This window comes from Aulonocara sp. 'chitande type north' Nkhata Bay, linkage group LG3 (assembly GCF_057382095.1).
Source record: "Aulonocara sp. 'chitande type north' Nkhata Bay isolate Kocher_YH1m ecotype deep benthic linkage group LG3, A_spYH_male_GT1.1, whole genome shotgun sequence".
NCBI classification, from domain to species: domain Eukaryota; kingdom Metazoa; phylum Chordata; class Actinopteri; order Cichliformes; family Cichlidae; genus Aulonocara; species Aulonocara sp. 'chitande type north' Nkhata Bay.
Genome location: NC_141346.1, coordinates 22893348 through 22918049, shown reverse-complemented (window position 1 = coordinate 22918049; position 24702 = coordinate 22893348). Strand labels below are relative to the sequence as shown.

At 36.0% G+C, this 24702-nt stretch overlaps 3 protein-coding genes across 5 annotated transcripts in view; 2 read left to right on the top strand and 1 right to left on the bottom strand.

Moving 5' to 3' along the window:
- Window positions 1–7806, top strand: part of LOC147334615 (Fc receptor-like protein 5) — a 49978-nt gene extending 42172 nt beyond the window's left edge. Inside the window, exons 5-9 of the mRNA XM_086285966.1 lie at window positions 2724–2999; window positions 3488–3730; window positions 6318–6545; window positions 6854–7099; window positions 7628–7806. Coding sequence (XP_086142092.1) covers window positions 2724–2999; window positions 3488–3730; window positions 6318–6545; window positions 6854–7099; window positions 7628–7806 — 1172 coding nt within the window. The remainder of the gene's footprint in view (window positions 1–2723; window positions 3000–3487; window positions 3731–6317; window positions 6546–6853; window positions 7100–7627) is intronic.
- A 1412-nt stretch (window positions 7807–9218) lies between these two features.
- LOC147334614 (low affinity immunoglobulin gamma Fc region receptor II-like) lies at window positions 9219–19785 on the top strand. Of its 3 annotated transcripts, XM_086273292.1 has the most exons (8): window positions 9219–10802; window positions 11192–11236; window positions 11941–12195; window positions 12364–12612; window positions 13712–13888; window positions 14204–14236; window positions 15054–15128; window positions 18144–19785. In XM_086273292.1, the coding sequence occupies exons 1-7, from the start codon at window positions 10781–10783 to the stop codon at window positions 15125–15127; spliced, it is 855 nt and encodes a 284-aa protein (XP_086129418.1). In that variant the 5' UTR covers window positions 9219–10780; the 3' UTR covers window position 15128; window positions 18144–19785. The 3 variants fall into 3 exon arrangements, with proteins under 3 accessions (XP_086129418.1, XP_086129412.1, XP_086129410.1); XM_086273286.1 differs by having other exon boundaries at window positions 9219–11236; window positions 14207–14236; XM_086273284.1 differs by having other exon boundaries at window positions 9219–11236.
- LOC147334613 (butyrophilin subfamily 1 member A1-like) lies at window positions 16282–24573 on the bottom strand. The gene is made up of 6 exons (XM_086273248.1): window positions 24377–24573; window positions 23057–23165; window positions 22517–22858; window positions 21590–21871; window positions 20118–20237; window positions 16282–19820 (listed from the first exon to the last, which is right to left on the bottom strand). Exons 2-6 carry the CDS (start codon window positions 23154–23156, stop codon window positions 19321–19323), a joined length of 1344 nt encoding a protein of 447 aa, XP_086129374.1. The 5' UTR covers window positions 23157–23165; window positions 24377–24573; the 3' UTR covers window positions 16282–19320.
- Between the last annotated feature and the right edge of the window lie 129 nt (window positions 24574–24702).

Genomic DNA, 24702 nt, shown 5'->3' with positions numbered 1-24702 from the left:
CAGTAACTATGTTGCCTCAGCTTTGAGGAGCTAACACAGGTTTACACTGTTTGATTTATTTACCGTATTTTCCGCACTCTAAGGTGCATTTAAAATCCTTAAATCTTCACAAAAATCGCCAATAATCCAGTGTGCCTTATGTATGAATTCTGGTTGTGCTCACTGACCTCGAACGGATTTTGTGTGGTACACGGCACTCAAAAATCTCTCAAAAAATAGATTGTTGTAGCATTACGGCTACCATAGTCAGGACCCTTGCAGAGTAATCTGGGTGCAATACTCCGTCTCATTCAGGTCCCAAAGTCAAACAAACACTGTCGCAATGCTGAAAGTTAAAGACGGTCTAAATTCTTTCATCCTTAATAAAATGATCAGAGTTGCTGCTTTACTTGGTGTAATAATTAAGTTTAACATCCAGGCATCTATGAAAACAGAATGTATTAAATTTAACAGAGTTAGAAGTTAGCTCGCTAGTTTCCACCCAAACATGATATAACATGTTCTGACTGAGAGATTTTTGAAAAAATTAAAACGTACAGCTCTGCTATCACTTCCAACATAAATGAAGACAGAAAACTAAACAGCAGTGATGTTTGTAGGGTTACTGAAGTTGGGCTAGCTGGTATTTAATAATGTGCTACGCAGTGTTTGGAAGGTTACTTATAAAATGTATTCCACTACAGATTACAGAACACATGCCCCAAAATCCATTTTGTAACGTTTTCCGTTACATTACTCAAATAGAGTAACTTAACGGAATACTTTGGATTACTTAATATATTATCATGCTTTTTACAACTACATGAATGTACTATTGCTGTGTGATTTATTACTATTACTGAAGGCTATTCGCCATACCGATACCAACTAGAATTTTAAATCTTAATATAAAATGAGTAACAGTAGGTTGGACCTAACGCTGCAATTTTTGCAGCGGTCTCGTATAGAAAACTATTCCGCGCGTATATGAAACAGGTCCGCGGCTCTGAACCGTAGTAAAAGGACCTCTGGCTAATGCGTTGGGTTCCGTGTTGGGTTCGTAACCAAAAACTAGCTTTACTTTGTTGTCTGGGTCAACTTTGCTGCTCCAACGGAACTTATTGTTTTGGAGGAAAACACGAACACAGTATACAGTCGAGTCTTAATAGCTTACTTACAACTGGGCTACACTCCCCATGAGACTATATTCTTTAGGGCTATGCCTGTAAAACTCTGTCTATTGCCTTCATATTAAATAATTTTTTGAACAATAATAAATATTTCGTCACATCATTATGCAGGCCACAAGGAGAGATTGAGACACGGGCATTACAGCCGTGTAATCCCTTTATTTCAACAAAGTAACTGTATTCTGAATACCACCTTTTTAAACGGTAACTGTAACGGAATACAGTTACTCATATTTTGTATTTTAAATACATAACGCCGGTACATGTATTCCGTTACTCCCCAACACTGGTGCTACGTGATCGCTAGAGGCACATCGAGTGGTTATGGTCAAACGCAATCGCATGGCAGGATGCTGTAAATAGATCAAACTTCAGACAGGAGAGCAACTGAGATAATCCATCCACAATACGAGGTTAGTCATTAATATACTGCAACAACATCGGAATAGGGCAGCTGCGAGAGAATTCATGAATCAATTGTATGGAAGTGGAGGAAGCAAGAAGAATGAGTTGAATAAAGTTTGACTTATTAGACTGTTTTGTTTCGCGTAATGCGCTTTACAATCTGGTGTGCCTTATGTATGAACACAGACAGTGCACCTTATAATTCAGTGCGCCTTATGGTCCGAAAAATACGGTACTAAATTATATGGTTACATAATATTTTCTGTTATATACAGGTGAAGCTGTGTCACAGGAGCATCTTTCTCATCCTATGACTGAAGGTGAGAATTTAAGTCTGGTTGACCTTATAGCTTAATTACATGAAGATGATCACATAATACATATGCCATTATATCTAAAATATTCTCTTTTGGGAAGTCTGTCATTCAATATCTCTGATACAGTTAAATGTCTTATAAGTGCTTAAATACATTCATTATCCAAGAAATTCGAGTTAAGTATGACTCAGGTTCTGATACAAGTAATTTAAAACAATTACAGTAACAACTCTATCGTGGCCACAAAAACTAATTCTAACATCAAGGGTAATGCAGTTTTTCCTAACTAAACAGTTACAGATATAACTTTGTTTATTACACTATGTGGAGCTATAGTAGCTGTTAAATTTGCAAGTTTGTGTAGTTTTCATGTAGTATTGTGGCAAGAGCCTTGGAATGTATCTTTTGATTACAGTAGTATTATTAATATTTTTAGACCATTTGGAAGCCAACCCAGCATATTGTTGGATTGTACAGTTACAAAACTGTATAACCTGCACTGCAGGTATAATAACTGAACAAGTAGCCCTAGTATTAGATATTTGTGATGATGAATTATCTTTTGCCACTTTCTTGTCTAATACATGTTAGGTTAATATGGCCACAGTGATGTCTGGGAATGTTTTTCCTGTGCGTGTGTTTTTTTAAGTAGTTTGTCACATGCTTTTTGAATCTCCCCCTTGTTTCTTACCATATGTATGAAATATTTTTAACCCCCCCCCCACATGGCATATCATTATCTAATATTTTATGTATAATTCACATTAAATGCAATTTTGTATAATCTGAATTCAGGACTGAACTTTTATTGTACATTTATTAAATGTTTCAGTTGGTTCTGTGATCCTGGAGAGTCCACCTTTCCCTGTCATGGAGGGCGAAACTATCAGCCTGCGTTGTAAAAAGAAAGGAGCTCTTCTAAACCACATAGCTGATTTCTATAAAGATGACCTGAAAATTGGAACTGGCTATTCTGGGAAGATGGTCCTTCACAATGTTTCCAAGTCTGATGAAGGACTCTACAAGTGTATAATCTCTGGAGCTGGAGAATCACCAGAGACCTCCCTGGTGGTGATAAACAGCAGTTTGGAAAATCAAAATGGAGAAGGTATTTGCTTTCAAGTTCATGTATTCTTTAAATTATACACGAAACTCTGTTAGATCAAACCATTTAGCAGTGGAACATTGTGGGTTTTTTTTTTTAGGTTATTTAATTAATTTGTGGCATAGCCACAACACAAATAGAAATACCCTAAAGTTAAATACAAAAAAATAAATAAAACATGCAACTCTGCCCATGTATTTTTGACCACTCATAAGGGTATTGAGGCCTGCAGTATGAGCAGATATGCCCAGACTTCCCTCTCTCCCTACCTCCCAAGGCAGCCGAGATGTATAATCTCTTTAATGTGTCCTGGGTCCAGCCCAAGGCTTCCTTCCACTTGGACATAAAAAACTGTTGAGTATAAATGGCATTGCAAAATCATTTTTTCAGTGTTTATAATAATTACCCTCAAGTTTGATGGATCACCAACAAATTGATAAAGAGATTAAGTAAACATTTACACTTTAAAAATGTGGTAAAATGTTTTCTAGTTGTTTCAGTAATCCTGGAGGGCCCTGCTCATGTGCTGGAGGGTGAAGCTGTAACTCTGCATTGTAGAAACAAGACACTGTCTGCCAGCCTTCCAGCTCTCTTCTATAAGGATGGCATTTTCATTGGGACAAGCTCAACAGGAAACATGACCATCCACCAAGTCTACAAGTCCCATGAGGGACTTTACAAGTGCAGAATATCTGGAGGTGGAGAATCACCAGGAAGCTGGCTGGCTGTCAGAGGTGAGAAATAAACATGGAGTCGAAATAAAAGCTTGTTAACTGAAAAGCGTCACTTTAAAATTTAAAATGTCAAAATGTACAATGTTTTTGAAAAGCATTTTACTGATTTGAGTATAAATTTAAAATTAAAGCTTAAAAAGAGGGATGGGCAATACATTTTCTGAAGGACTGCAAAACAAACTGGTAATATTGCCGAGGGCGACGCCAATAAGCTGAATTCAGTTGTGCTCGATATTAATTTTATGTCTTTATATGCTTATTGGTACAGTCCTCCACAGCATTACCAGGTGCTCATGTGGTCCCTTAAGAAAATTAATTTACCCACCATTCCTTTGAAACTCTGCAACACCATAGAGTAATTCTTTTTCAAATCAAACCTTCTGCTTTGACGCCTCCAATTTACATTATAGTATTTTATGGTAGAAAATCTGAACATTTATAATTATTGCTGTGAAATTTTAACTTCATATATGAAATACTTTAAGATATTTATAAATATATATTTTAATGGTTCAACTACCCACTTTCAGGCCCTTTTTTTTGACATTGAATTCTACAACAATGTTTGCACATGAGTATCTTCAAGAAAAACCTGACTTTTTTTAGCATAAAAAAAAAAATATATTAGAATTTGTAATTTGGGACAAATATTTTTAAAAATGTGTACTAATGGGCAAATTAAAATGTAAAAAAAAATAAAAAATTTCCAAACAGTCCTGTCAAGTCCCATATTTGAGCACAGACTAATTGCAAATGATGATTTGTATAAAGATGAATTACACAACACTGTAAAAATACTTATTAACATGAAATTCTTAGTCACAAAAATTAAGAAAATGCCATTTTCATTCAACTTCAATGCTGGGATGAGCAAATATTACAAGCTGTACCAAGAAAAACATATATTAAGCACAATATAAGATCTACAGTGGCTTGCAAAAGTAGTCGGCCATCTTGAACTTTCCACATTTTGTCACATCACAGCCACAAATATGAATAAATTTTATTGGAATTCCACATGAAAGACCAATACAAAAGTGGTGTACACGTGAGAAGTGGAACGAAAATCATACATGATTCCAAACATTTTTTTACAAATAAATAACTGCAAAGTGGGGTGTGTGTAATTATTCATCCCCCTAAGTCAATATTTTGTAGAACCACCTTTTGCTGCAATTGCAGCTGACAGTCTTTTAGGGTCTGTCTCTACCAGCTTTGCACACCTAGAGACTGAAATCCTTGCCCATTCTTCTCTGCAAAACAGCTCCATCTCAGTCAGATTCGATGGACAGCGTTTGTGAACAGTAGTGTTTGCATGTTTGCTGTGTCCCCCACATGGCCTGCGGCAAACTGCAAACGGGACTTCTTATGGTTTTCTGTTAACAATGGCTTTCTTCTTGCCACTCTTCCATAAAGGCCAACTTTGCGCAGTGCACGACTAATAGTTGTCCTATGGACAGATTCCCCACCTGAGCTGTAGATCTCTGCAGCTCGTCCAGAGTCACCATGGGCCTCTTGGCTGCATTTCTGATCAGCGCGCTCCTTGTTCAGCCTGTGAGTTTAGGTGGACGGCCTTGTCTTGGTAGGTTTACAGTTGCGCCATACTCCTTCCATTTCTGAATGATCGCTTGAACAGTGCTCCGTGGGATATTCAAGGCTTGGGAAATCTTTTTGTAGCCTAAGCCTGCTTTAAATTTCTCAATAACTTTATCCCTGACCTGTCTGGTGTGTTCTTTGGACTTCATGGTGTTGTTGCTCCCAATATTCTCTTAGACAACCTCTGAGGCTGTCACAGAGCAGCTGTATTTGTACTGACATTAGATTACACACAGGTGCACTCTATTTAGTCATTAGCACTCATCAGGCAATGTCTATGGGCAACTGACTGCACTCAGACCAAAGGGGGCTGAATAATTACGCACACCCCACTTTGCAGTTATTTATTTGGAAAAAATGTTTGGAAAAAAAAAATATTCTATTACAAGTATATTCTAAAAACTAAAGTATTTTAAAAAAACAAAACAAAAAACAAGCCACTGTAATATCATATATAGTTTTTAGAATATTTTCTGTATGGCCATCTCAAATTTCCATAAATATTGTGTCAATATGTGTCACAATATTTGTGTCAATATGCAATGTGAAGATATGCTCATTGCCTACTAGAATATTTACACGTTTACATTGCTGTGGCAGAATTTTGGCCCACTCAGACCTGAGCCAGTAAAATGTACTGTTGTGTACTTGAGAAACTTGAAATTCTAGAAAGGTTTGATCCAACCCATCCCAACTATCGTGCAAATGTGGGGGTTTTTTTTGCTTACAAGTGCACCTCTATATTTAAAACTAAGAAAAAACAAGATAATGACATGTATAGATTTGGCAGCACAATGTTTTAGATGTTTTTTTTGTATCAATAGATATTATACTTTTCATGAATGTTTTGACAACCATAATTCTTTAGTTAAAACCAGGTGTCCTGAAAGCCTGAACACCCGATAGTTAAACAACAAAAATAATTTCTAATGAATGCATATTAGGCCTTAACATACTGTATAAATGTTTCAGTTAATTCTGTTAATTTCAGTTAATTCTGTGATACTGGAGAGTCCAACTTTCCCTGTCATGGAGGGTAAAACTGTCACCCTGTGCTGTAAAAAGAAAGGAGCTCTTCTAAACCACATAGCTGATTTCTATAAAGATGATCTGAAAATTGGAACTGGCTATTCTGGGAAGATGGTCCTTCACAATGTATCCAGGTCTGATGAAGGACTCTACAAGTGTATAATCTCTGGGGCTGGAGAATCACCAGAGAGTTTGTTGATTGTGAAAGAACAAAAAAGAGAGGGTAATAAGTCTTGAATTTAATATGTTCTGTATATTGTATTGTGAAGTGTAATTATAGGCTTCATCATTTAATAATTGAACAAAATTGTGTACTGTCATTTGTTTTTGGTTTATCTTTTGTCATTTTAATTATTTGATTCTGCCTGTAGTAAAAGATTAGCGCATCTTAAAACTGAATGAACTGAAAATTGCATTCAGTTTAGATGGGTTGCCAGTGACCTTATGAATGTTGGAAGGTTAAATTATATAAATATTGACAAGCCCTATCTTGTTTAGTTGTTGCTTTAATCCTGGAGACTCCTGCTCATCCTGTGATGGAGGGCGAATCTGTGACTCTGTTCTGCAAAACCAAAATGGCTTTTGCCAGCCTTGCTACTTCCTTCTATAAGGATGACATCTTCATTGGTACCAACTCTATGGGAAACATGACCATTAGCACAGTCTACAAGTCTCACGAAGGATTCTACAAGTGCAGAATATCACGAGTTGGAGAATCATCAGAAAGTTGGCTGTCTGTCCAAGGTGAGGTGTAAATGTTTCAAAATAAAACCCTTACATTTCATACTTATATCTGTTCACTTTGTAGTAAACTTATATAATAAACTTTATTGATCACATTTAAACTTGACAAACCTATATCATTTTAGTCATACTGGGAGCATTGTCAGTTTTGTCAACTGTGTCACTGTTCTGTCCAGCCATCCAAGCATTGCTCAAAATAACACGTAGGCTGGTTGTATTTTAAATTAAAGGATTAGCAAAACCTACATTCGGAGATAAATGCTCATGAATTCTGAAAAGCACGCTTTATCATTCAATATTATTATGTACCATTATTTAACCAACATAACTAGATTCTTTTAAAAAGTGCATTTTGCATGGCAAGGTTTTATTTATATATTTTTTAAGTAATCTTACAATGGGATAGAAATATTTTTTTAAATTTAGGGTATCATGATGTTAGAAGAGACACCATGGTGTGAAAGACGATGCAAAAAGAAAAATTGCAAATGTTTCTTCTTAATATGCAAATTTCTGGTCTCTTTGCAGGGCTTCACAGAGATACTAATCTCTTTTCTGACAACTTTCGTGATCTCCTCCTCCTCTTAAGGGTTGTTTTCACTATTGTGATGGTGGCTCTGCTGCTGCTTTTGGTGGGACTCCTTCACTGTGGGAAACTCAGCTCTAGACCAGAAATTACACTCATAGATAAAAAATCAGCCATATAAATGTTTTTAAAGCCCTTGCAGCCTTATGCTGTATACATCCTGAAAAAAGACCAGTTGTTATGATTAAAAGCCTTAAACCCACATTACCAATACATTCATGCCCATGATCATGTATATAAGCTTTTAACTGTAACTATATAGATAGATAGATAGATAGATAGATAGATAGATAGATAGATAGATAGTCAAACCCATACTTGAATCCTCAGCAAGTCATCTGTATCCAGTAGTGATGGTAAATTTGTTTTTTTTTACTGAATCAGGTTTTAATGAGTCACTCACCAAAGTGAATCGGACTTTTTGAGTCACTGAGTCAGTTGACCAGAGAATCCAAAAAATGTACATTTTCACTCAAACTTAATTTGTTTCTCTTTTCATGTATATCCTACTGCTAAGATGAGTGATTCTAAAAGAAAACAACTATTTTATAGAACAAAAAAGAGCAAAAAAAATTCTATAGGGAACATTTATTTTGTTTATTTTTATTTTATTAGTATTTTCCTTAAATGTGTCAAATATATATTTTCTCATCTAAATGTCCACTGAGCTGTGAGCCAGGGGGCGGTAATGCGCCTTAACATTGGTGCCAACCAAGAAGAAGAAGAAGCTGTGAGCCAGGAGGGAGGGGGTGAGTGAGTGAGTGATTCATTCGTGCAATGATTCAGCACAGGAGGGAGGGGGTGAGCGCGTCCTGAGTGATTCCTTCGCACTATGATTCAGCACGGGAAGGGAATGAGTTAGTGAGTCCTGAGTGATTCGCGTACCCTACAAATCAGCACAGGAAGGGAGGGGGTGAGTAGCTCAAATGTGTTGTTAGCATGTTAGCAGAGCGATGCTACTGTGAACCGAGGAGCTATTGTCTTGATGTGAGATTCTACTCAGGGTTTTTTCTTCCATTTCAGAGCAGAAATGTTTTTGTTAAGATACTGGATGTTGTGTTTTTCTCCACAATTTTAATTATAAGCTAGATATATTTCTAATAATGAAACTAACAGCAAGAGGGATGAGTCAGTGAGTCAGTTGGAGTTGAGTTACTGACTCATGAATGATTCAAAAGTGATTCTCGAGTATTGAACCATTCGTTCATGATTCTTCGCATCATTACTTACTACATCATCACCACTAAGCGTCCCTAGGCTAGGCCACCATGCTAACCAACCCTACGTTATATATAAGTGAGTGTGGCTCCGGCAGATCCCAGGAACATCATCTATCTATCTATCTATCTATCTATCTATAGATATATATATTAGGGGTGCAACAATACATGTATCGGTATTGAGCTATTCAATACAGTGCTTTCGGTTCGGTACGCATATGTATCGAACAATACAAAATTTTTAAATTTATTTTATCAACTTTTATTCTGACGATGCTGTCTGTGTTGAGAGCTCAGTGGATCTGCGTTCGACTACTCCGCCTAGCCTGCACTGTCGAGCGCAGATCCACTGAGCGCAGCGCAAGCTAGCAAGACAGAAGTTAAGCTCGTTGCAACATGGCAACTGCCTCAACGCTACCCGAAATTGAACCTCCCCCACCCTCATTCAGATCTGGCGTTTGGAACTATTTTGGTTTTCATGTGACGTATGACCCTGAAGGTAAGCGCGTCATGGAAAAAAGTGAAACAGTATATCAGATGTGCCACGCGATGCTCAATTACATTGGTGGGAACTAGTGCGTTAGCACAGTTTGCTCGTTAACGTGTTGACGCTGTCCAGCCCCACGCACGGGGCGATCCGCGGTAGCTCGTTAACGGAGATTTGCCGCGTTATGGAGTGCATGCGCGAGGTCAAAGAATGGCTCCTAGCAAACTCTCTTATCCTAAATGATAAGAAAACTGAAATCGTGGTATTTGGCAGCAACATTCCTCGTGGCTAACTTCGTGATGCCTTTGGTTCCCTTACCAGCTCCCTTTCTGACACTGTTAGCAATCTGGGCGTGTTGCTTGACAGCTCGTTCAAACTCGATAAACAAGTGTCTGCTGTAGTTAGATCTAGTTTCTACCAACTCCGTCTCATCTCTAAGGCTAGGCAGTATGTTCTGCATAAGGACCTGGAAAAGCTCATCCACGCCTTTGTGACCTCAAGGCTGGATTACTGCAACTCACTTTATTTTGGTCTTCATTCTGCCCTCCTTCATAGACTGCAGACAGTCCAAAATGCTGCAGCACGCATTCTGACCAGAACTGGGAAGTTTGCCTGTATCACTCCTGTTCTAGCTGACCTGCATTGGCTACCCATAAAATACCGCATCCAATTTAAAATACTGCTGCTTACGTTTAAAATTACCAACAACACAGCACCGAGCCACCTTAAGGAACTCCTTAAATCGTATGTTCCTGCCAGAGCATTAAGATCATCTACTCAGTTACTCTTGGTGCAGCTTAGATCTCAGCTGAAGTCTAGAGGTGACCGGGTGTTTGCCCTGGCTAACCAGAGTTGTGGAATAACCTTCCTATTGTGATCCGGATGTCCGATTCCATTCAATCTTTTAAATCGCGGTTAAAAACCTATTTATTTAATCTCGCCTTTCCTGCTTGTTAATGCTCGCACCTGACTCTTAGACTTACTCTATTTTTCCTTATACATATTTTTTATGGCTTGTGCTTTTATTATGTTTTTATTTTAATATGCATTTTATATTATCCCTGTGTATTAGTGGTATTGACCTGTGAGCATATTTGATACTTTGCTAAGGCCTTATAATACTCATGTTACTTCTCTGTCTCTAATGTTAAGCACTTTGGTATACCGCTGGTTTTTAAATGTGCTCTATAAATAAAGATTGTTGTTGTTGTATGTCTTGTGTGCAGTAACAGTGGCTCTTCCTTCTGACAGTTCAAGAGATAGGTTGACAAAAAACAAAATCCCCCACACGTAGCTGTGGCTTCTATGCTGCACAGAAAAAGGGAAGTACTACCCTGTCACATTTTACTTGTATTCAGTTAAATGGTGAGGCCCATTTGAGGTACAATATGGAGCTCTGCATCAAACTGAGTGAGTACTGATCCTCATTTGCATCTGAATCAACATTCAAATAAAATCCATGGATGTGTGTGTCTATTAAGCGGTTTGTTAATGCTTTTTTCAGAAGTCACATTTATTTATAAAGCACAGTGCATGTGAATTTAAACTGAGTGATTAATAAGATTTTTATATGATGTAAGTGTTAATTCTGTTGCCTTAAAGAAACCAGATCATTTGGTAACTTTAAATTGCTTCTGCTGATCGCTGTCAGCTGGACACTGAACTAAAAGTATATAAAAACCAGACTAGTATTATTACTATTATTATTAGCAGCAGTAGTATTAGTATTTTTTGCTGTTGAGATTTCCATGTCTTACATATAAAGACATCTGTAATGTGTCATTTTTTTGTCTCTACAGTGGTGAAAATGCTGTTGCTGCTTATAGCTCAAGACCAGAAATATTGTATGTATGCTAAAGAATGTAAGACAAACTTTTGTTAACAGAGACAAATGTCTGTAAGAATACACTTACTGGTCACTTTATTAGGTACACTTTGCTTGTGCCTGGTTGAATGTAATGACAAACCTGTTGTTGAATCAGTGATGCCTCGGTGTGAGTGCCATCATGACACTGCACATTAAACCCGATTTTCATTCCAACCTTTACTCCCTTCAAGCTGGGAAAATGTAGCGGTCAGAAAAACAATACCAACATAAATTGCTATTATACTATTTGTATTGTTACTTTAAGGGTGTTATCATGAAATCAAGGGGTGCTTGAAAAAAATGTCTATCTATGATAAATCTGTGACTCACAACAACCCATTTGGCACCATGCCACATTCAAAGTCTCTCAGATCATTTTGTTTTCTATTCTAATTGTTGATTTGACTGATTAGCCATTTTGTTAAAGAGCAGTTGAACATATGTCCCTAATAAAGTGACCGGTTAGTGTATATAACAATTACAAATACTAGACATGGCTTATCTTTCTATTTCCTAAGAAAATGATTTGGAAAAAAAAGTATATTGTACTTTTATTGTACTGTACTTGCAAGTGGGTGGTCCCTATTAAATTCACTTTTTTTGAAGAGTAGATATCAATCTCTTCATCTAGTCATTTTTTTATTTAATTTTATCCATTTACTTATTTTTGTGTGTGTGCAGCAGAAGGAGCTTATCTTCATGTTCATCCAAATAGACTGCAGTTCTTTGAATATGACTCCATCTCATTAAACTGCTCGGGGTTTCATGGCCCAGCAGAATGGAGAGTGATCAAAAAGCTTGGCTTAAATTCTACTCAGTGGGAAACATCAAAAAAATTCTTGTACATTAAACCTGCCTTTAAGTCACACGGTGGAGAATACTGGTGTGAAAATGAAGATGGAGAGAAAAGCATGACTGTCAGCATCACCATCACTGGTATGTTTACTAACCACTAACTTCACATTTTTCCAAAATTTCAACATGCTACTAAGACTCAAAAATCAAGATGGACTTGAGTTAAATGTGTTTTTACAGCCATCTTAACTTTAGTCAGGGGGGATGTCAATGTATTCATTTTTATTATAAATCTTCTTGTTTTTTGAGGAGGAGATGTGATCCTGGAGATTCCCGCTTTTCCTTTTATGGAGGGAGATTTTGTCACTTTGGGCTGTAGAAAAAAAGGAATGCCTTCCAGTCTTCCACCTGATTTTTACAAGGACGGTCACTACTTGGAAACTGGATATGCAGGAAAGATAACCATTCCCCATGTTTCCAAGTCTAATGAAGGACTGTACAAGTGCAGCTTTTCTGAATCTCAAGGGAAATCACCAGAGAGCTGGATGGCTGTGACAGGTGAGCTATGACATTTTTTTAGCACAATGGATGCATAATATTTTCAAATAAACTATACAGTTCTGCATTTGAGCAAATGCAATGCACAAATATACACGCAATAGTCTCTTTGCTATATTCTAAACTTTGTGTAGTGGTGCTAGAAGAAAATTAAAGTTTTAAAACAGGTCTCTGCAGTCTCTGCTTGCATGTAAGAATATAAAATATCAGGCATACTAAGGAAATGCTTGAACTGAATTTTATTCAAGAATAAAGCCACACTTTGGGGTTTGTAAAGCTCTAGTTTTGTAAGGCACAGTGTTGCTTTGTGCAACATCAACATCAGCCTTCAACCATAATTATAATTTTCACTCTTTCATGTCCTACTATATAATGTTCAGATTTAGCATAGATTATGATTGAGTAAGTGGAGATAATATTTCATCATTATTATTATTTTTTTAACATAAGTTAGATAACATTGTCCTGGTTACATTAGTTAACTCGAAGAAAGGTGTATTTAGCACATAGAGGGTGGAAAAGGTGAGTAAAGAAGAAATACTCAATGCATCATGGGAATCCCCCAGTAGTGTAGACCTATTGTAGTGTAAATAAAGGTGGATTCAGGAGCAACTGATCCAGCCCAAATCTTAAGTCTAATCTTAAAAGTAGAGAGGCTGTCTCCCCAACCTAAACTGGAAGTTGGTTCCACAAAATAGGGGACTGAAAACTGAAGGCTCTCCCTCCTGTTCTACTTTTAAATACTCTAGGAACAACAAGTAAGCCTTTAGTCCGAGAGGGAAACGCTCTAATGAGGATTTTTTAAGGACATCTTGATAATAATGAATTACTCCAGCATAGAAGTAATAAATGCATGAACAAGTTTTTCAGCGTCACAATCCTATCTCCAGAATTATTAGAATGAATCGTCTGCTGACCATGACTGTGCAAAAGGTCATTGCAGTTTTTTTTTGAGTTATTGATTTAGTTGATCTAGTGAGAAACTAACACTGTCTTCACTCACGTCAAGGGAATATAGATTAGATTGTTATCCATTTCATCATCTTGAAATACTTAACAAAAATTAACAAAATACAATATTGTATATTTATTGTGTTAGCAGCACATGTTGCTCCCACACCTCAGGAGACAATACCTCAAGATGATCAAGAGACTGAACAGAAGAGCTCTCCATCCAGGTCCACTGGACTCTCCATCATATTGCCTGCTATGTTGATCATTTTGGCTGTGGATGTGATAATAGTGGCTGGACTACATTACTGCCAGAAACACACAGGTTTCTTTCTTTCTATATTTGTGCATTTACTTATTTATTGTGCCAATAATTTAAGGTGAACAGAAAATTAAATAATACAATTTAATTCATATGATGTTCATCGAGGTAGATATCAGAAGAAGTCTTTTGCTCAGTTTGGATGTGCAGTAAAGCACTTATAATAACAATAGATTAATATGTTCAGTAGCAAAACAAGGCAGAAAGAGAAATAATTTTTGGAATTATTAAATGGATGTTTATTAATGTAAGATTACCTGTTTGTTCTTTAACTTTTTATTTATTGTTCTTCTTTTTATTTTATTTTGTTCCACCTAGTAGCAAGCTCTTACGCTGTCATGTCAGTAACAGGTGAGTAGTTTATAAATTCAAGATTCAAGGTCTTTATTGTCAATACAACAATATACACAGTATACAGCGTACCAAAATGCCGTTTCACCACAAACCCCCCATTTTGCATTTATGAGAATATAAAAAATAGACAGTGTTGGGGAATACATTACGTTACGTATTTAAAATACAAAATATGAGTAAATCTATTCAGTTTAAAAAGGTGGTATTCAGAATACAGTTACTTTGTTGAAATAAAGGGATTACATGGCGGTATTTTCTTGTTTCATATATTAGGCTATGCCCTCTCTATTTTTGGTAATTCCACGCCGGTGGAAACCCAAACAATAAAAAGTGGTCATGTGCAATTGCAGTAAAGTGAGATGATTGTGCAGTAGGTATTGAATACCAGGTTCAGGTTATGGTCAGGTTTTAGTAGAGAAGACAAGCCAAAGACATGTGCAAGGTGTAAAATTTGCAAATATAGCATAATGTAGATGTGTTCAGTGACCATGTGACTGAGGTGTGCGAATAAGCATATTGTTCCAAGGTCCAGTTTGTAGTAGATTTGTGGAAGTTTGTGTTGTTTTTGAGTCTTTTTGGTGAGTATTGTAAAAGTGTTTGTAAGAGTGTTTATGTTTATTTTATTAATCTTACACTCATCTCTCCTGCGAAGTTTTGAGTCTCAGTGAACTAATTGTAAAATTAGGAAGCTGTAACACAGTATCACCAAGAGTGAGTGTTTTTATGTGAGAATGTCTTTCAAATAGACTAATGAGTAAGTTATCTTTCTGTCACCACATACTACTTATTTCAAAACTTTTTTTATCTGTTTCAGTGTATGAAAATGTTCAGGTAACTCATCTACAAATGGATACCTACAACAATGAGACAAAACAGAAAAAGAAATGAGGTACTCATTTTACATTTTATTATTATTATTATTATTATTATTATTGTTACTTTATTTAGGAAAACCATATATTTTTCTATAACTTATAGAAAATATATATCTTAAAATATGATGATAATCATGATATCATAATTTATAGTGTTCTGTATTTGACATATATTTATATTTTTGATTTGCTTGATTGTTGACTGACAATGGGACACAAAGAGCATTATATTAGTGTTGAAATAGACACGAACCTATTCAGGGTGTGCCCCACTTGCTGGGGAAGTGGAATTAGTAAGAAAGCTCCTCCAGATGATGATTGTTATGAATTGACAATGAATAAAACAAATTACATTAAATTAAAATATCCAGTGCCAAGTCAAGTCAGTTCATTTATAAGCACAAAAAAACAATACTGACCAAAATACTGTTCAACTATATCATGAAAGCAATAATAACAACACAATACACATAACCACAAGAAAAAACTAAAAAGAAATGTGAAGGCTCAGTCTAGATTGAATGCCAAGGCATGAAAATTAGTGTTGAAACAGGTTTTGAAAAGTGTTACTGAGTGTTGGTGAGGTCCTAATAGGAGGCCAGGCTGTTCCAAAGTTTACGGGAAGCTAGAACAAAGATACAAATTCCTCTCTTCTTTAACTTCTTGGTACAACCAGAAGCAATTTAATGACTGAAACAAATAAAATATTACAATCAAATCCAAATGCACAGGCATTTGGATTTGGATTTTATGTTTTATCCTAAGAGCCTCAGTGGGTAAAAACTAGCTCTGACATCAGCATTTTCTTTCTTAAATGTAAAGATATTGTCAAAAACCACGCTTAATACCAAATGTGTTTTTCAGAGGGTCAAGATCACCTTTGAAGTAGGAATCTACAATTAATAAAAGATCACTGAACATGATTAAAAGTGCTGATTCTGCACTATGATGCGCTTCTAAACCACTCTGAAATGATCCATCCAAGTGATGGTTGAATAGATTTCTGATTTTCATGCTTTTCATGTTGCTTTAGCATTTACTTTCATCTATTCAAGATTGGTTGCTCTTAAGCCACCAGCTTAGAAGTAAGAGCTACGTGTATCTTACAACACTTACAACTCAGCTCTCAATACAGATGAGTTTGAGTTGAACATGTTTACTGGCAGATGTCTGACATGGAAAAAAAAAAAGAAATAGGAAAGAAGTGATTAAAGATTAAGTTTATCTAAAATTCCACCGTATCAAAACATGTGTGTTTTAGTTAAAAGGTATTCGATAATTATTTAGCATTTGTTTTTAATTTTAAAATCTGTTGCATACAAAAGGCAGGGCATGCACTTAACAGAGTCCAATAAATAATAAGTGAATATTATAGTAAACCCAATTTGCAAAGGTCAACTTTAAGTGCTATTTAACTACAGCAAAGAGCCATTTTTATTATGTTAATTGCTATAGGTGTTATTAGGTGTTATCTTCATATATTATACTGGCAGCTGCATTTATGTTTGACTCGTTGACTTCAGTTACAATACATGTGACTTCTGGAAGAGCAGTTGCATAACTTTTTGTAACTTCTATGGCCAGTTTTCTTATATTGGGCATGTAATACACTGTCCTGTATAAACTTATTTTTTAGCCCATGTGTCTCTTTATTTGTACCTGTATTATGTGGATCTATTAATTATACATTTAGAAGACATGTACATGTATTAATTAGAAACATAATAAAAATACATTTTCAGATTCAGTTTATACAATGGAATATAGAAAACAGCATATTTGTCAGATATATTCATGAATTTATGACATATCAAGACTAAAACAAACAAAAAAGAAACCTTGAAAAGCAACAAACATTTAGAATTACTATTCTTAAAATGTTTCAACATTTCAAACTTATTTTTGCCTTCCTATTAGAGCTTCAATTTTTGTTTTTTAAGGTAGTGGTTTATTATAGTTTAGCAGTTATACCACAATACAGTTTTACTTTATATGCTGGTAGATACTGTGGTTATTGTGAATATAACCGTTGGATGTTCGCTTAACCTGAAGTAGACATGCAATGTGACAGATATAACTGTGGCTTAAGACATTAGAATATATATAGAATGCAATTTAGAGTTCCAATTTAGAGGCCCTTTAGAGGTCACCTGCCCTCTAGATGCAATAAATAAAAATAACACTTCTTTTTATAATAAAAGTAAAAGAGAAATATATCTATAAGATAACATCATGCAGCAGTGGATTTCTCAGTCTGTCTTGACTCTGGACACTTGCAGTTTTTACACATGGAAATCACATGTGTGCTAAGATGCAGGATTAGAACACAGGTTTAATCCGAATAAACTACTATTTTTCTGCTTGTTTCTCCTTATAAAAAACGTCCTTTTAGCACCACCGATATAACCAGATTAGGCAGCAAAATAACTGAACTAACATTATCATTAGTGTAAATGATCCTGATGTTTGTGGAGGACCGTAAAAGTGATATTCAGCTGAGCATCATGGCCCTCCTGTCCTCCACAGCTTTCTGCCAGTGTTCAGACAGCATGAACAGTGTGCATTCTAAAGTAGAGGCTTTTAAAGCAAGTAGAACGTGAGTTCTATTTGACGGACTGACTGACGATGAGAACACAGCTGAACATAATCTGACACATAGGAAGTAGAACATGTGGAAAATAAACAGTGAACATGAATGAACTGAAAACACTGGGTCACAACCCAGGAACCCTGACATTACTCTTCGTCATGCTGTTTGAGCATTCAGCCATTTTTGCAAAACAATTATCCACCACCACACTTCCGCATCAGCTTTGTCAAGTTAGTGACTGATTTGTTTATTCTTTTAGCTTTTGCTGCATTTTTCTATTTGTTTCCTTTCTTTGTAATCTTTTTTCGATTTCTGTTGTGTTTTGTGGTGTTTTTAATTTGATGGTGTTTTCTTAAGTTGCACTCCTTTTGGCCTCTCAGGACCACTGTAACTTTTGCTATTTTTTGTTAAGTGCCATGGTTGGTTTACTTTGCCTTAGGATTGTGTGTCCAGAGTCAAGAGAGACTGAGAAATCCATCAAGGCGAGAGGTGCCCAGACACAAGGTTTTTCTACTCTTGATGATACACCAGGACAAATTCAACAGTGTGAGGAAGAGGAGGAGGAAGAAGTGCCAGCTCAGAGATAGAAGAGCGGAGGTGAAGACACAGACTGCTCTTTCTTGATGAAGGCTGTTAGAAAAGTTTAAAATAATTAGCAATGGTTAAATAAATAAAGTAGCACTGGGCAGTGAAAAGGTATACATTCAAAAAGTTAAAGTGTGTAAGCACTCGCACCAAAATATCCCTGAAAATAAACGTCAAGCATATTAACTTCAGTTTTATGTTTCTTCAGTTAAACATGAAATATTTTTGCTTTATCTATGTGTTTGTTTCATATTGCTGTTTATACGCTTTATATATTTTGTGATAAGTTCATCTGCTGCATTACATCGTATTTTCTAAGCATGTTATACATCTGTATCATGCTCTGTTAGGCCCATTCAGCCATTTAAGGATCAGATATCTTTTCCATCTGACCTAAGAAAATTATATGTCATGATTTTCTCACCCAATAAAGGGATACAGGCTATTCTTCATTTTATCAGCAGCTTACTCGTTTATAAACAAGAAGGCCCAGAGGTAGCACTGACGGTTGCCAGAATACTTTATAGTATGTAACTTTATTTGTTGTGTTTATGAAATGTATAGTTTTATTTTTTGAAGAACCTTTTGATGTAATGTGATGTGCATTATGTGTCGAGTCATGACTGAATGGCTGAACTGCAGCACAGAAATAAATGAGATCTTATCTGGACAAGATGATAACTTTGATTTCTTCTCTATTACAGCACAGTTTTTAAATAAATAAATAAATAACTGCCTTCAGAAAATGTCATCAGAAAAATGCAAAAAGATATTCATTTTTTTTATTCAGTTAAGCCTTTTCACCAAAAGAGCAAATGGCTCTTGCTAGAGATTTAATCAAACAAGCTGAAAAAAAAGAAAGCTCAAACTTTACCTTCATGTATTTGAAAAACCCCACATCTAAAGTTGCATTCATCTTATTTAACTCTACTCAAATAAAAAAATATTGTTAGGTTAATATACAGTACATCTATAATATGTGTGTGTGTTTGTTTTAGCACCTGAGTTGTTTTTTTAAGTAGTTGTTGTATTTAAATGTTTAAGGTTTCCTGGTTTGACTCTAAATTTGATTTCTTCTGAATAGTTTCTTTATGTTTCTGTATCTCTGACAGTTGCAAAATTATGTTTTCCTTCTGTTTCTCTGCTATTGTTTTTATGTTTCTCATTTTATTACATGCTTGCTGCATGCTAATCAGATGTTTTTCAATGTTTGTTTCCATCTCTCCATATGCTGGTCTTTGCTGTGGTAATCTGTTTTTGCTTTTAGTTATAATGCTTTTCAGATCTATGTATCCCCTTGCTCTGTCCTTTTCTGTGATCTTATCCACTTCCAGAAACTGCGTGCCCAGGTTCTCCACCTCAGATGCAAATGTATTGCTTTGATCTCCGAGTTTATCTTTCACTTCTTTCAGGTCAATCTGTTGTTTCATCAGTATATTAATCAGCTCCGCCAAGTCTTTCAGTTCTTCATCTTTCTTCTGTAATTCTTCAGACTTCTTGAGCAGCTCTTCTACTTTCTGCCTCTTTCTTTCTGTGTAAATGCATAAATAGTTATTTTGTTGAAATTGGCTGAAAAAAATGTGCCACATAATTTAATTAAAACATTTCTAATATGGTTTGAAGAACGATTATGGACATTAAATAAAGAATATTAGAAATTACCCTTCAACAAAACAGATTTTTTTGACATTTCATTGCTATAGATTCTGGGCCATGCATCTAGGATCAGGGGCTTTTTAAATGAATCTATCATGATACAGTAGGTACACTGTAAAGGTCACTAATGCTTATTCACATTAAATTGTTAAGAGTTACCAGAGTTAGATACCTTTAGATCTGTTTTGTTTCCATTTCCACACAGAAATAGCTGCTGCAGTTAATATGAAACAAATTGCTAAGATAATGCTGACACGGTCAGCAGGAAAATGTGGAACTGCAACACAATCACCTGAAATGAAAAAGACAACGGAATTACATTTATACAAAAATCTGTTTCCCCAAAATTCTGGGACTCTATAAATAATGTCTAAAAAATCAAATAAGAGAAAAAACATTTCTTTCATATCTGAGTTAATAAAAATGATGCCAGAAGCAATTGTATAAGTGTATGGAATCAGAGGAGATGGTTTCCTGTAGATTTGAAATTAAAATATATATTTGTCATATTCTTAATGAACATACAAATTGGGGCAACTGAGACTTAGGAGGGTCGTCTACCAATCACAATGTTGGTTGCTCAGTCCCTGGCTACTCCAGTCTACATGTCAAAGTGTCCTTTTTGCCTCCACCCATTAGGAGTGTGAGCGTGTGTGCAAGTGTGAAACAAAGTGCTTTGCTGCATCTTAAAAAATTGTTTGTATGAAAGTGTGTTTGGGTGAATGAGCCTAGTAGTAAAAGGAGCTCTGAGTGCTCAAATAGACTAGAAAAGTGTTTTTTTCTTGATCCTTTTCACTACAGATTAACAACAATTTTTAATGCAGTGATGGTTTTCCTAGTTTCCTACGTGTAATGCATGTCTTGTTTATTGCCTGATGCATTATATAATTATATAATTTCTGTATGGTTTTGTTATTTCATGTTAAGTTAAATTTTGGAGAGCCTTGGGCTTCTTTAGTAAATTCTTTTTTGTGTTCCCGTTCTGTTCATCCAGTCTTGTCTTTGTATGTTTGTCTGCACATTTAGCTATATTTAGTTTTATTTTGGTAACTGCTGTATTCTGTGTTGTTATTTTCACATCCCTCTACCTCCGTATGTCTGTAGTGTTCAGTCTGTCTCCATCTGTTCAATGTTGTGTCGTGCTAGCTGTGGGTTCCCAGGCTTTGTATTCCCCGTGCTTCCAGGCCTACCCAGAGCTCTCTTGTTCTGTATTCCCTAACCCACTCTCTGGTTTTGGACTTTATATATTCTTCAGATTTCCCTGCACCTGTTCGAGTTTGATTCCTGCCTTCAGCATTCTGGATTGGGGTCATCCTTGAACTGGTACACATAACATAGGGTCTTCAGATCACAGAGTGGAAAAAACAAAACAAAACAAAAAGACACCCCTTCCATAGGGAGGTATTTTGGTATTTAAAAAACAAACAATTATGTCCAAACATCCACTGTCAGATGTTCCACTGGGTTCTTTTTAAATTATAGAGATTTTTAAATATTGTCGCTTGTGTCCATTTGGAAACATCTTTTTTCAGTTTCAAGATTTGATAATGATCTTTTTAGTGCAATCAATTAACTATAGCATTTTTAAAAAATCTAATTTTGTTTTTATTTATATTTCTAAAGATTAAAAGAAATACAATTTACCTGAAACATGTATGTGTGTCTCTCTGCTCTGTTTCATATCCCTTTGCTGAACTCTGCATGTGAAGCTGTTTCTGTGTCTCTTCTCCACAGTCACTCTGCTGCTGACAGTATAGAGGTCATCAGGACCTCTGAGGGTCTCTGCAGGTCCAGCAGAGAGGAGGTTTCCCTCACCGTCCAACCACAGCAGCTCAGGCTCTGGATACCAGCCTGCAGACTCACACTGTAACACCACCCTGCTGGTGTTTATGTTGATTCCTGATATTGTTGGTAATGAAAGAGAGCCTGAGGATGCCAAAGAGAAGAATGTGTTTTTACAGAGCACAGTGTTTCTGGTCAATTATATCAGCAATAAAAATGTTTTAATCAGTTTGGATAAAGGTTCCCTCCAAGCGTACTGAGCAGAGTTATATGTTCTAACAATAATTTACTTCTGCAAATTGTTTATTTCCAGCTGGAAAATAAAGGTTGAACTGTTGCTAGAAAATGTCACAGTTCAAGAAACTGCCATGGTGCTATTGCCAGTTTCACACAAGGTCATAGTGTACAAAGCTCTATTAGGATGAAGATGGAAAACTAAGATAAATTATTTTCAAAAATATTCAAAACCTGCATAGGATCAACTTTCTTATTTCCTGCCATATAATGCAAAAATCAAACAATACATGCACCATTGTAGTTGGTAAAGGACAAAGTGACTGGTGTGTGATAAAATAATGGAAAAAACCAGCAAAGATTGGACTGGATAAAGTTGATTACTTAAAACAGCTTTATATTAACTGCAACAGTTTCATGTAACTATACAGCCAAATGCTCCCCACGGCATATAAAGAGACATATTTATAAGGATCACTTTACTGTGTGTTAAAGTTTTTCCTTTAATTTGTCATCAATTTGTATCTCACAGTGTAATGAAAAATGTCCACTTACCAACAAGAAGTTCAATGATAAATTCTTTGTGCTCTGAGGGAAAAAAGCATCTATATCTGCCATTATCAGAGTGTTTGACTCTAGTGAGTTTCAGTGAAAGGTCTCCCTGCTTCAGTTTCTCAGTGGACAGTGATGTCCTTCCTTTGTAAGATGGGTTTTGATTAACCAGATGGTTTTGGCCCTCGTACCACACATGGACAAATCTGGGATCCAAGTCAGGTCTCCCCCACTCCAGAATCTCAGAAACAGCGTCTGATGGAGGTTCTAGGTGGCATGGTAAGATGACATCCTCACCAACTAATGTGATTATTGTTTGAGATGGTGTTACTGTCTCAGACTGACCTGAAAAGCACAGGACAAAGTTTATATCTTACAGTCACATTGATGTTTGTGGATTCTTTGCAGCTGACTCTTGATTGTTTCATTTTATTTCTATTGTGCTGATGTATATGTGCAAAATTGTGAAATATCTTCAAACCTCGTTTAACTTTATATTGAGTTTAAAGTATTCAAATTAGTTGAGGTTTGTGTAGAAGTTACCTGTCTTAATATCTATCAGAAGGAGCAGGATCACAGCATGGTGAAAAAACAAACAACATAACTGAGGTTTCAAGATGAGCTGGCCATACTGGGGAAACATCCTGGTGCTCTGGAAATAGAAAGAAAAGAACCATGGAAGAAGAACATACTTCAAACCTGATTGCACAGAGTGAGTTGACCTTAAATATTAAATTACTGTGATATCAAGTTTGTATATTCAGTAGTAAGCATTCTGTCAAAGATCAGTTAAAAATTCAGTGAATTATCATAATTTAAATTGTGCATACACTTCCTAGATCCATAGACCATATTATATCAGTAGAGACAGCTCCCCTAAAATACAATCAACAGTCAAATTAGTCAAATGTATTTGTGCTATTCTGGTTACTACTGTAAGTGCGTAAATATAAATAAGTACCGCACTGAAATGAGTAGTAAAACAATAAAACGTAAAATAAGGTCTGTGAGATCACTTGTTTAAAAAAATGTGAATTTGCTAATTACTTCTCTTAAGTCAGCAACAATTTACAACATAAAACAGATCATTCCACATAACTTAGTGATAGGATCGAACGGGAGCAGGTCTCGAAAAAAAACCCAAAACTGCTCAATGTGTGATATTCCGTGCAATATCCTCAGTTGGCAGCAAATGTTGTATCATAAGACCCTTAGTATCCAGTATCTAGCTAATATGTTATCATGGTATTGTAGCTATACAATGGCACATAGATGCACAGGTTTTTCTTGTCTTACGGCTCCACTTTTAATTGCTTTTTTGGGGTTACAGCTCTAGGCCTTTTATTCTGTTGTTAGTGCCAAATGCAATTTAAAATCAGCAGGGAAACACTAATTATCTTAATTGCAACATTTCCCAACAGTGTTTTTTCCTATTTGAGGTTTGTGGGAAAATATGTTGCAACCACAGATCTTCCCCTTGGTGCAATCTTTTTTCCCCCTTTTCATTTGGTCTTTTTTTCTTGCTGTGTGTGAGTGTGGTGTCTTGTGATAATTATACACTTGATCACAAAGTCCAGCACTGGTGATACATTAACAGCAAAAAGTAAAGGCAGATTAAGACAAGCAAGTAAAAAGAGATCCGAACTGCTGCCCAATTAAGAAAAAAACTGGTTGAGAGTGTTGTTTTTACAATGGCTAAAAGAAGAAACACAATTTAATGAAAGCTCAGTGAACAAATACTCGAACAACAGTATAAATCAAGAGAACTAGTTTTAAATTTACGTTTATCAAATTAGAACTACAACAAAAGAAGTACAGTTAAGATTAAAATATAATCATATTTATGTAACTTTATACACTTACCAGTTGTTTCTCTGAGTGAGTTTGCACCTACGTTCAAAATGCTACACAGGATCTTCGGCTGTGCTGAGCTTGAAAAGTGGAAGTGTGAACTTTGACCGTCTGTGTGATCTTTGGTACAAGGAACTGCTCCAACTATCATAAAATCACAGCCTTTGATATACAATAGTATTTTACAGCTCTCTGATTACAGATGATACAGTCGGGGTTATTGCTGCACGTTGCTAGGTCAACCAGTCAGACAATGGGTGGGGGTAATGATGTTGCGTCTGACACTGAAGCCCTGAGGCATGTGTAAATGGGGCGTGTCCAAATGTAGCCTGTGTCGA

Excerpts from the sequence above, each read along its gene's own strand:
- LOC147334614 (XM_086273284.1), top strand. The coding sequence starts at position 11,167 with ATGTGTCATTTTTTTGTCTCTACAGTGGTGAAAATGCTGTTGCTGCTT. Across the intron at positions 12,196-12,363 it reads TGTCAGCATCACCATCACTG|GAGGAGATGTGATCCTGGAG; the intron begins GTATGTTTACTA and ends TTGTTTTTTGAG. Across the intron at positions 12,613-13,711 it reads GAGCTGGATGGCTGTGACAG|CAGCACATGTTGCTCCCACA; the intron begins GTGAGCTATGAC and ends TTATTGTGTTAG.
- LOC147334613 (XM_086273248.1), bottom strand. The coding sequence starts at position 23,156 with ATGTTTCCCCAGTATGGCCAGCTCATCTTGAAACCTCAGTTATGTTGT. Across the intron at positions 21,872-22,516 it reads TATCATTGAACTTCTTGTTG|GCTCTCTTTCATTACCAACA; the intron begins GTAAGTGGACAT and ends TGGCATCCTCAG. Across the intron at positions 19,821-20,117 it reads GAAACAAAACAGATCTAAAG|AAAGAAAGAGGCAGAAAGTA; the intron begins GTATCTAACTCT and ends GCATTTACACAG.